Source organism: Pristis pectinata, chromosome 11 (assembly GCF_009764475.1).
Source record: "Pristis pectinata isolate sPriPec2 chromosome 11, sPriPec2.1.pri, whole genome shotgun sequence".
NCBI lineage: Eukaryota > Metazoa > Chordata > Chondrichthyes > Rhinopristiformes > Pristidae > Pristis > Pristis pectinata.
Genome location: NC_067415.1, coordinates 85,835,355 through 85,848,266, shown reverse-complemented (window position 1 = coordinate 85,848,266; position 12,912 = coordinate 85,835,355). Strand labels below are relative to the sequence as shown.

The window sequence follows — 12,912 nt, the reverse complement described above, 5'->3', positions numbered from 1 at the left end:
ATTATCATATTAAATTTACCCTCCTGAGTTAAACTGATTGAGTTTCAAATTGTTTTTGAGGTTTGTCATTAGTTTATGCTAAAGCTTAAATGCAGATAGAGAGATTTAATTGCACAGCTTATTGTCTGGGTCACAGAGAACACACAGCATTTTTATATGGTAAAATAACTTCCCATCCAAAACATTGCAGTTAATTTTAGGAAGGATGTGCAGCTTATTTATACAGAGTATGAGTTTTTAGGTATAGGGATGAACATTCATAAGTAACCTGTCACCAGTGACTCTGCTCCTTCAATAAACAGTTGATGGGGTCTTGGCTAATGAGGAAATTACTTAAGAGGTAATGTTCTCAGGATTCACATTGAGTCTTATTGTACTTAATCAGTACAGATGAGCATTGGTGACGGGAACAGTTCTGATAAAGACATCTCTTCAACGACATCCCAATTAATGGGCCTCAACTATAGTACAATACTCTAACGTATAGAATGTCCTTGCCACACAAAATGATACAATTAACAGCAGTACACTCCTGGGACAAACTGTTAGCTCAAATAGACTGAGCCTCTGACTCCCAAGTAGCATTCTGCAAATCAGCTCCCAAAGCTGCACATCACTCTGACTAGCCTGCTCGGCTGCACAAGTCTGATCAATTCTTCAGGCGTTCAGCTAAACCGGGCACATCCTGCACAATCTGCTTAAAATACTGAAAAGTTAACAGAAATCATTTCTCATACTTCCTGCCCTCAACGTCTATGTTCTGCTGCTAATCATAGACCCACAATGACAGACTTTCTGCCTTTCTATTATAGAGTTACAATAGTGTTACAATACAATCTTACGTTACAATAGTGGCTGCACTCTCTCAGTGCAGGTCCCAATCTCCAAGGTGAGGATACAAATACACACTTAAAACAGAATTTACTGAATAGCATCTCAACCTTTCCCTCACAAAAATCTAACGTCAGTAACACTACAGTAGTGACAGGTCATATTCAGTACAGAATTGTTTTTGCAGATAGTGCAACTGAAACAGAATGTCCTCAATGGAACTACACATTAATGTGCATCGTACTTTTAATATTTTTTTGACAGTGCCTCAGTTGGCAGCACACTTGCCTCTGCTGTGGGGTCAGTTCTCACTCTGGACGCTGGATCACCAAAACCAGAATGTTCTGGTGCAGCCCTGTAGGAGTGTTGAAGGTGTTGGAATGATATGGTAAAATGAAACCTTGTCTGTTGTGATTTAGGTGGTTTGAAAAGATTTAAATTCATCGTTTTAAAAAGTGGGTGTTCTCTTCAGTGAGCAGGTCAATATTTATCCCTCAACCAACTTCACAAAATAAACAAATTATCTAGTCATCAACTCAATGTTGTGTGTGGGAGCTTGCTGTTTGCAAGCACACAATGTTACATAGAGTTACAATAGTGTTACAGTACAATCCTGTGTTACAATGGTGGCTGCAGTCTCTCGGTGGCCGTGAAGTAATGATGTCCTGAAAGGGATGTGAAAGGTGCTTTTGAGATACAAGTTCTTCCATTGATCTTTTAACACACTGAACAAGAAATAAACTTGAATGAGTGATGCTTTCCAGCAGTGGGAACTACTCTTAGCAATGTATAAAAAAATATATTGGCTTGTTTGCTTTTCCACTGACTGGAACGGTGCAACACATGCTCTTTCTGCCAAGATCAATAACTTGGTCATGTGGAAAACCACAGACTTGAATTCCATGACATAGTGCATTGGAGCATCACCTGAAGTTCACACAATTAAAGCAAGCAATCCAGCATTACTAAATCCTGATTGCATCCTACAAAACTATGGCCTTGTCCTCAACTTTCCTACAGTACTCCAAATCAAGAATGCATCATAGATTCTCTGCAGAGAAGGGAATGATTCAGATGATCAAACTATACAGTTAGCTTCAAACTCTTCAGACTTTCCACAAATTGGACTTTTTCAATTATTTATCCACATCTACTTTGAAGAGTCCTGCTAAATCTGCTTCCACTGTCTTTACTGGCAGTGTATTCTAATCGCAGCAACTCACTACACATTAAAAATTCCCCTCCTCTCCCCTCCGGTTCTTCTGCCGATCCCTCTCACTCTGTGTTCTCTGGCCACCCACCCTCCTGCCCCTTGTTTCTCCTTATTTACTCCATTGGAACCCGTTGAAGTTTTGAACTCCTCTGTAAAATGTGCTGCTGAGAAGCAGGAACAGGTTCTAATGCAATGTTCAGGATAGTACTTTCCTGGACGATTGGAAATTAGAAATGAGAAATGAAAGTTAATAATGTGATGGGACACTATTGATAATACAATTGCTCAGCTCCCGTCTCAGAGCACCCCGCTGCTAACTATGCATTCTACTGCAATAATCTCCCTTGTGACCAGAGTCGCTATGTACAACAATTTCTCATAAAAAAAGACCAGTTTTCCTTATTAATCTTCTGAAAAGATTACAGCAATGAAAAAAAATTAAAAACTGATACTTCTGTGTAGTGCATAAATTGTACAAAATACAACAGAAAATTCAACAAACTGCAGTTGTCAGTTTCCACCTCTCATCGGCATACCAAAATGATTTAGTACTCCTGATTATGTTGACCTGTTTTATCAATAAGCTCTTTCAAAGCAACATCATTCATGATATGTAAATACCCTTAAGTAGGATTAAACTAGCTACAGTTGAAAATTCTATTTAAGAACTCTCCTGAATAATAGATGAGCAGTGGCAGAGGATCATAGGACACTATCAATTTGCCTCAGGGAGTTGGATCCAAGCCCCGTTCACACCAATGGATGAAAGTCTTATAACAAATGGCAATTAAGGATGTCAATTGGAATAATTTCTGCTACTATTCTCCAAAGACATGATTCCACTCTACAGAGCTGCCCATCCTTTGGCATGAAGCTGGCAATGCAATCCACTTGTTTATATTGAGGAGAACGAATACCGCACATATCTCCTCCTCAGTTTAAAACATCAAAGCCTCATCATTAGGATCTAAAACTCCCTAAGTGATGCACATACACAGTAGGTGTGATCGCAGACAAAGACACCAGCTCCTACAGGCCAACTCAGGCAAATGGCACAGCTGCAAAAATCAAGAAATAGAAAAGTTTAAAGAAAATCACATGGGTGTTTAAGGAGTGTACAATCTGCCACTTTCCACTTAAGTTTCAGTGAAGATTGGAGTCAATATTCACCATGGTGGCTGGATAACAGCTAGCTCCACACTGGAACTATCTTCCCCACTCCTTTTTAATTGCCCTCTCTCATTTCCCCTCACATTCTTGATCTTCAAGACTTTCTCTATTTTGTTAGGTCAGTTTTCAAAGACACTCAGCAATGCAAAGCTTCGTGTCAAAATGTCTTCTACCCTCTTTCAGCAGGAAAGCCGAACTTTGGCTCCCTGGTTACCATTAAAAAACCAGAAGGAGAAAAGAAAACATCTATCTCCAGCTACTGTCACAAACCATGTCAAATTTGTAAATTCATCTCTCGACTCTCTCCCCACCTCCACCCCACCCCACGTTGATCTCTGTTTCAGCATTTGAAATTATTTTTATAAATCTTTAACCATATTGGGTTGGTGACTATTTCCCATCAGACGATTTCTTTTCTATAAAAAAAAACTGAAAATTATCAAAAAAGCCCTTTACAGTATCCTCTGTAGAACCTGTGCTCATCAGCTTCTCAAATTCCAACCAAGCCATAGTTATCTCCAGGTTCAACTGCTGGCTTGCATTCCACCTCCCACCTCTGCAAGATTTCCTTCATCCACAACTCTGTTGTCAGTGTCCTAAATCTTGCTTACGCATCATCCCTGAGCTCACTAATGTACACTGGTTTCCTCTGGGCCAACACCTGACCTTCAAACTCCTGTGTGACTTCAACCCTCCCTAGGTCCCCAACGTTCTCTAGTCCTCCATTTCTGACCTTTAGAGGATTCCAATAATCAACACTTCACCATTGTTGGTTGCGCCTTTAGCTCCCTGGGCCCTAAGCTCTGGAATTCCTTTCCTAAACCTTCTCACCTCTTCTTTCCTCTATAAGGTGATCTTTAAACTTTTTTGGCCAAGCTTTAGTTGACCAGTATTATTAGCTCTTATGTGATTCAGTGTTAAATTGTTTCCAATTACACAATTGTGAAGCTTCACGGGATCCTTTCATTAAATAGAGTCAGAGTCAAAATGTTTTAAATAAGCACAAGTTTTTGCTTTGGTGTCTATTTCCCATAAGGCAATCTCCTTTCTACAATGAAAAAAAAACAATATTATTTTTAAAAGAGTGGTCTATAATTGGTTTAGACAGAATGTTGCTGCTATATTAAGTAACACTCAACCTTGACAACCAAAAAAGCATTTGGGATCCTGCAAATTGTCCCATTACCTCCTTATTACACTGTTTACATTCCATACCATTCTCTGCATATCTCATGATTAGCAGCTGGCATTGCTATAACGTCAAACTGGGTTGCTTGCAAAGTACTGGCTCCACAAGAGCCTGCCCTCAGAACAATGCTTTTAAAAATGCCAATATCAATTTGGAACAGAACTTAGGTCGTGATGTGCTGCACATATTGTGCTCATTTGAGAGAAATGTCAACTCAGTTTCATTATTAAGCTGTCAATGTAAATAGGCTACGAGAGTTAATCATGTAAATGAAAATGGTGCGTGACTGCAGTGGGGGGTACCCTTTTCGGAATGGGTCAAGTAACATTATAGGACCAGCACAGGAGATGCTCGAACCTGCATGCAACTTGCACTTTACCTGACCTAAGACTAGTTGATGCTGTCACTACAGAGAGGAAAGATGTTTCATTCTCCAGTACAATTAGTCCTCAACATAAGCACCAAGGTAGAAGCAAAGAAAATACAACAAACAGAATTAACAGGAAACAATATGATCTGGCTGTTGTTATTTTATCAGCCATCAGAAAATCACAATGGGCATTTATTGCTTTAGGAACTAGATTATGCATGGATTTACATATAACTATGACTACTACTTAGGATAACAAACATCAAATATTTTAACGGAAACTCTTTTAAACATGCACCATTTTTCCCACTATGAGACACATTAAATCCCAGTAGTCAAGCAACTCCATTTCTGCAAGTTTCACTCAACATTCCGTTGAATACACGGACATATGCAGCACAGAAATAAATCCCATTCAGTCCAGATGGCTGGGGCCTGTGTTTGGGTAAATGAAGATTCAGGCAGCAAGCACTTCAGTTTGAGGAAGATAAGAAAGAGGAGTTGACCATTCAGCCCTCTGAGCCTATTCAGTGAGGCCACACCTGATCACAGACTTCATCAACTTCCTGCCCAATCCCTATCCCCCATCAATCCTCAGGATGTGAACACTGCAGATCTCCGTCTTGAATATACTCAATTCCTGAGCACCTACATGCTCTTGGGATACAGAATTCCGATGGTTCACAAGAATGTGTGTGAAGAAATTTCTCCTCATCTCAGTCCTGACTCGTTATCCTGAGATTGTGCCCCTAATTCCAGACTCTTCAGCCTGAGGGAGTGAAACAGCCTCCTTGTACTTACACCATCACCTCCTCTTGGAATCTCATGCATTTCAATCAGCCAACCTCTCCTTCATTTAAACTCTGGCACAGACCTATCCTGTTCAACCTCTCCTCCTACAACAACTTCCTCATCCCAGGATCAATCTAGCGTATCTGAGCTACAGCATCCAGACATCCTTCCTGAGGGATAGAAAGCAAAACAGTTCTCCAAAGAGCTCTACAGTTGTAGCAAGACAATCATTCTTTTGCTCCAAAATATAGCTGTAAAAATATAACATAATAAGATGATACTTAATGATTAAAATTCAAAATGTTTCATTCAAAAGATATTCTAATGCAAGGAAATAGAGTGAATCATTATATTCCAGGTGACGCCCTTAAATGTGACAACAGGTGACCTGAAGAGAGATCCAAAGAGAGTTTTAAAGAGCATCATAAAATGGGAAAGGGAGGTGGAGAACCAGAGGGGTTTAGGGACCCAATAGTTTCACTAATCTGCACACTCACTCAGAAACTTCAGTGAAGATTGGAGTCCAGTTCCCTTGTAACTTGGGAGCAACATGTGAGAGGGTAGGATGTAAAGAGGCAAAAACTTTCACAATATAAATTGTATTGCAGTTCAAATCTACAAAGTTCACGAGTGTCCCTTTCCACAGATGCTGCCTGACATGCTGAGTGTTTTCCGCATTTTCTGTTTTTATCACCTCCATTCCTCTACATTTTTCAACGTCCTTTCATTTATTGTCTCATTCCTTGCCTTGCTTGGTTCCCCTACTCCATCAGTTCACACTTCTATTTGCTGCTTTTTGCATACATGACCAGTCTTACTGACACTTTTCCGCAGACTATCATTGAAGGCAGTGTGTACAGTACAAGTTATCAGCCACTTTTGATTTGTAGACCGTAATATTATTGAAATTACCCAACAGCATTAGGGATGCACCTTCACCAGAATGACTGCAGTGGCTCAAGGCAGCTCACTACCATCTTCTCAAGGGGAAATTAAGCAATAAATTGGGTTTGCCTCATTCATCATACCCCAATCCTGTAAAGGTGAATAACAAAATATAGCTCAGCTGCAGCTTACCACTGTCCCAAGGTATTGAATCTTCATATTCCCGGCTGCATCGCGATACAGGCACTGAAAAAAAAAATAGTTTATCACAATATGCAAATTCCCAGAAGGTTAAAATCAATTACTGTTCAGCAAACCAATTATCCAATAATCCTTTAAACTAGGCAAAAATAATCTGTTTATATGAGACTGAACTCTATGCTTGTTACAACACGCAGTAACAGTTATACTGAGACATATCCTAAAGCACGTACTCAAGAAAACATTCATTACTTCTTAAAAGATGAACGTCAACAGTAATAAAATAAATCCAGTGCAGACTGGTTTCCCACAGAATAAGTAGCAACTTCAAGAGAAAATATTTCACAAGTAAGCAGTTTCTACAACATCAGAGAGGCACATGCAGGCTGCAAACAACTTAGAATGCTATAAAATGACATCTCCTGAAGGAATAGTATATTGTACACAGTGACAGAAAATACTTCAACCGATAAACTTGCAATTAACTCAAAATGCTGGAGAGAATCACTCAGCACAGTGGAAGCCAATCCTATGGCCTCTGGTCATTTGACCATTCTGTTTCTGGAATGAGTTCCACTCAATTGAAACTCTTTCTGGTTTTGACCATGACCATGGAATCTTCCCTGAAAATTTTCAGCTCACAGGAGATCAACCTGAGCTCTAACGATGGCAACCTCACTCACTGCAGTTCACCATTGAGCACTGGTAAATGCCATGGACAACATAACGTATTCAGGCTGTGCAGAAAGAAACAGTAGTAGCACTTCAAGTCCACGAGGCAGTGACTTACAAACTACACAGTGGCACAGCTGGTAGAGCCGCTGCCTTTTAGTGCCAAAGACCCAGGTTCGATCCTGACCTCGGGTGCTGTCTGCATGGAGTTTTTTCTCTCTGTGACCACGTGGGTTTCCCCTGGGTGCTCAGGTTTTCTCCCACATCCTACATTTATGATGATAAAGGAGTCATAGAGCAATACAGCACGGATACAGGCCCTTCAGCCCAATCAGTCTGTGCGGACCACGATGCCCACCCAGCTGGTCCCAATTTCCTACGTTTGGCCCATATCCCCCTAAGCCCCGCCCCCTCCATGTTTCTAGCCAAGTGCTACTTAAATGACCCTGTTGTACCTGGCTCAACCACTTCCTCTGACAGCTTGTTCCATATACTCACCACTCTCTGCGTGAAAAAGTTGCCCCTCTCACCCTAAGCCTGTGCCCACCCTAGTTTTGGACTCCTCTACCCTGGGGAAAAGGCTGTTACCATCCACCTTATCGAAGGCTCATAATCTTAAACACTTCTATAAGGTCGCCCCTCATTCTCCTACATTCCAAGGAATAAAGACCCAGCCTGGCCGACCTCTCCCTATAACTCAGGCCCTCGAGTCCTGGCAACATCCTCGTAAATCTTTTCTGCGCTCTTTCCAGCTTAACCAGGTCTTTCCTATAACAGGGAGACCAAAACTGTACACAGTGCTCCAAGTTCGGCCTCACCAGCAACTTGTACAGGTGCAACATAATGTTCCAACTCCTGTACTCACAGGAGTTGATAGTACTGGGAAACCATTTCCTCTTGAGGGGTGAGTCCAGACAAGGGATTGGATCCTCACAAGGCGTGCCTGGCCATTCACAGGTGACGTCAGGAAGATCCTCTGCACACACATGGTATTGGGAATCTGGAGCTCACATCTACCCAGAAACTCCCGATCTTGGGAGCTAACAGAAAATTCCGACTGACACATTTATGTTGGGTTTGGGGCTTATGGCTATGGAACTCAGAAGGGTAGATGGAATTAAAAAAAGTGGATCAGGATTGGTTCAACAATGCTGTAAAAGGTCTGAGGGGTTAAATGGCCTCCTGTTGTTCCTATCTAAGACCAAAGTTTCTGGGGTCAGTCCCAGCCACCCCTAAAGCGTTACTGTGTGTCAGGTACTACCATAGTTCAAATGGTAATGATCCCTCTACCTGCCCTCATTCATCTCCCCTATTTACGTTCCTTCAGATAGACCTCATGATCTACCAGAAGGCACCTGGTCTCCACCCTATCACAGACATTCCTTTCCATCCCTTGCCCACCCATTTTGCAACTTAAAACAAGCTTGCTCCCTCATTTTTCATTGACTTGAAACATTAACTGTTTCTTTCTCTGAAGATGCTGCCCAACCTTATGAGTGTTTGCAGCATTGTCTGTTTTTATTTCAGATTTCCAGCATCTGCAGTTTTATTGATTTTCACAAACCATGCAATGGGTTCAATAATCGCCAGTTTAGCCACCACTGGGCTAGAAGTTTGCTGGTGGCTGGGTGATAAGTATAAGTTCTACTTCTTAGTTCCTGAGATACGACCCTAGACTTTAACGAACCATACATTCAGGTACCTGGCCACCTCTAGACTCATGTATTATAATAAATGTTCGTAAAAGCACGGAAAAAATGAAAGTAATACAGCATATATTTTTTTCAAAAATGCACAAACATTAAAATCACCACAAGAAAACAAATACCTTAAGTGCTGAGATCTGTTTTAATTCACGAAAAGCAGGTTATTCAATCTTAAGTGGTTGCAGTTGCTACTGTTTTCCACAAAGTAAGATAAACATCAGATTTCCAAAAGCAAGGAACAGCACTAATTATCAGCATGCTATACGTACACTGTTCCAATGCAAATGAACAAAGTGTGGTCACTGACTAAACTGGCACAGTCAAAATATTTTCACCCTCATTATTTTGTTTTTCATGGACTTTTAAAGACCATTTAAAAGGGCTCCTCTGAAGAACTGGAATTCTATTCACAGTATTTCCTTTGTGAACACTAACTTAATTAACACAGTGTAGTAAAGCGATCCCAAGTTTTATCACGGAGATGTCTGCTAAATGTTTAGCTATAAAATGTTCTGAATTCTTCTCATATGACATAACTCAAAAAGAACAAAAAAGGAGCCTTTCAGTGATGCTTACATGTTCTGTTTACCAGGCTGCATTGTTGACTGAGCCAGGCTGCGTTTCTAAACAGGTCAGTGTCCTGATGAGGGAATGCTGCACTGTCAGAGGTGCTGCTTCCAAATGAGCCATTAAACAGAGGCCCTGGCTGCCTTGGGATGTGAAAGGTTGCAAGGAGTCAGGAAGTTCTCCCAGTGTCCTGGCCAAGAGCTATGCCACAATCAGCATTACTGAAAACTAAACAGATCATCTGGTTACTAACACATCACAGTGGGAACTTGCTGCTGCATTTCTCACACTAAAACAGTGACCGTACTTCATCTGACCAAAAACCACTTTGGGAAGTTCCAAACAGAACTGCAGAAATCCAGGTCTTTCCTTTCTTCCCCAAACCAACTGCTTACAAATCTCAGCATCTCCCCAAACTATTCCGCATGGTTTCTTTCAAAAATTGGTTTAAATCAGGTCCCGCCTTCTCTGTTGAATACATGTCCCATTTCCTGACCCTAGAATGTTAAAGCATGAGCAACACACAAAGCACTAGAAGAACTCAGCGGGTCGGGCACCATCAGGACTGACGAAGGGTCTCGACCTGAAACGTCGACTGTCCATTTCCCTCCATAGATGCTGCCTGACCTGCTGAGTTCCTCCAGAGCTTTGTATGTTGCTCCAGATTTCCAGCATCTGCCATCTCTGGTGTCTCCAAAGTTAAAGCCTGATTTGTTTGCACTGTTCAGGATTTTGAAAGGAATTGAAATGGTGGAGTAGAGAATCTCTGTTGATGGGGGAGTCCAAGACTGGGGGCAGACCCCAAAGCTGAGCCAGGTCGTTCAGGAGAGAAACTGATGAGTGCTTCTTTACATGTATGTACTGCCACATATATATATGCACAACCTGAAACACTCACACACACAAAACATGTATTTCACAAACGATCACAGACCCAACTGTTTCTCTTTCTGCACAAGCTGGCTGACCTACTGACTTTTTCCAGCATTTTCTGTTTTTGTCTTCACAGAGAGGTTGTGTGTGTGTGTGTGTGTGTGTGTGTGTGTGTGTGTGTGTGCGCGCGCGCATGCACGCACTTGCACATCATGCCTGTTTGTGTGCAAGCTTGCGTCTGCACATTTGTGTGTCTGTGTATTTGCATTCATGCGCTTGTGCATGTGTGCATGTGCACCCGTGTGATGAAGAGAGTTACAGATTGTGGGAGAGGAGATACAAAAAAAAGAATCGAAGTAAAGAAAAGCAGCAAGTTATTCACAAAGACCACTATGCCCTACATGTTTACACTATCTTCTTACTATATTTTGTATTAACCTTACTGAAGTCGGAGGGTGATTTGACCCAACACGTCCAGGTAGCTGGTGACGGGGATACATTGGTACGTGCAGTGATGCATTACTACTTATGACAACTGCTTTGCTTGATGAGCGCTATAGATCCCGTCCACGTCAATCTAGAAAGGGAAGGGGAAATATTGGAAGGAAAATCACCCCAAGCTTGTCCTTGGATAAAAACAAACAGGCTCAGTGACATTCCAAGGTTCTGCAGAGAAGGTCCAGCACAAGAAAATGCAGGCAGGGAGAAAAACTGCTCTGCAATGGAACTGCACTGCAATGGGAACAAAACAGAAACCTGCCAGGGAATACCCCTTAGTTTGCTAAAAATGAGATTTTGCTTTGCATAGTTAAAGTCTTGATGGAGAGACACACAAATACTAACTCACAGCATGAAGTCTTTGGTTCTTGCAGAATGAATGGATTAAATAAATTCATTATTTTTTTTAACATATAAACCTGAACAGTCCCCATTTCAATTCACTGCCTGACCAGGTTACCTTAGGGTTCTCTTTGAATGAAGAGGGTTTCATGTGACACTGCACACATTTCGTTTTGTGCTTTGGCCCTCGAAAATTAGTTCCACTTACTTGGGTATCAATGATCTATTCAGAAAAACGCAGCAAGGGTACAATCAGCGGGATAGTTACCAGCTCCACTGTACTGCTAGCACTGGTCAAGGATGAGCAAGGATAGGAAGAGATTATAGAAAAACTAAACAAAGGTGCCATTCACACAGCAGTGTTACATAACACTTCTGTATGTTCCAGGTGAAGAGAGTATCAATTGTCCAGGCAAATTAAATTGTAGGCTGTTTGGGAAAACTCATTATAAATGAGATAATTATACTTAACATGATCCATTCCCACTTCAGCTCGACTTGTTTTGGAAATAAGGGTTCTTTAGTTTATCCACTGTCTTTGATACAAAGAATTCAAAATTCACTCCCTCCGCCAAACAATAAAATTAATTTTAAAGTCACACTTAAATGGCCTGTTACATCCTTCTCTGTAATTGTGGAAGCTTAACCAGTGAACAACTACTCATGCATGTCGGTACAGGTCGACATTTCATCCCTAGTATGTGTTGGGTGAGATCATTCGTATTGAAACAGTGGCTGTGGCCAATGGCTGCACTGTGCTTGGAAATAAAAACAATCTCAGAAACTTTGTTCAAATTACCAAAAGTAATCTTGGGACAAAAGGGAGAGAGAGGGGGGAAAGTACGGGCAAAGAACACAGAACAGTACAGCACAGTACGGGCCCTTTGGCCCATGATGTATATACACCTACTCCATGATCAATCCAACCCTTCCCTCCTACACAGCCCATAACCCTCCGCTTTTCTTACATCCATGTGGCTGTCTAAGAGTCTCTTAAATGTCCCTGTTGTATCAGCCTCTACCACCACCCCCGGCAATATGTTCCAGGCACTCACCACTCTCTGTGTAAAAAACTTACCTCTGACATTTGCCCTAAACTTTCCTCCTCTGACCTTAAACGGATGTCCTCTGGTATTGGCCATTGCCGCCCTGAGGAAAAGGTGCTGGCTGTCCACTCTATCTATGCCCCTCATAATCTTATACACCTCTATCAAGTCGCCTCTCATCCTGTGTCGCTCCAAAGAGAAAAGCCCTCACTCACTCAACCTTTCCTCACAAGGAACGTTCTCTAACCCGGGCAGCATCCTGGTAAATCTTCTCTGCACCCTCTCTAAAGCTTCCACATCCTTCCTATAATGACGTGACCAGAACTGAACACAATACTCTCAGCGTGGTCTAACCACAGCTTTATGGAGCTGCAACATTACCTCACAACATTACCTCACGGCTCTTGAACTCAATCCCCTGACTAATGAAGGCCAACACTCCATACGGGGGGGGGGGGGGGGGGCGGGGGTGTTCAGTAAGTAGGGACTGGGGAAGGAGGACAAGGGAGTCAAGGTGAGGGGACGCATGAGATGGGGCAGCTGCAGAAGGGGCAAAA

At 41.9% G+C, this 12,912-nt stretch overlaps 1 protein-coding gene across 2 annotated transcripts in view; it reads right to left on the bottom strand.

Annotated features, from left to right (window-relative positions):
- pcca (propionyl-CoA carboxylase subunit alpha) overlaps positions 1–12,912 on the bottom strand; it is a 314,348-nt gene that overhangs the window by 79,182 nt on the left and 222,254 nt on the right. For both annotated transcript variants that reach the window (XM_052025829.1, XM_052025830.1), the window contains one exon: positions 6,643–6,696. In XM_052025829.1, the coding sequence (XP_051881789.1) occupies positions 6,643–6,696 (54 nt within the window). The remainder of the gene's footprint in view (positions 1–6,642; positions 6,697–12,912) is intronic.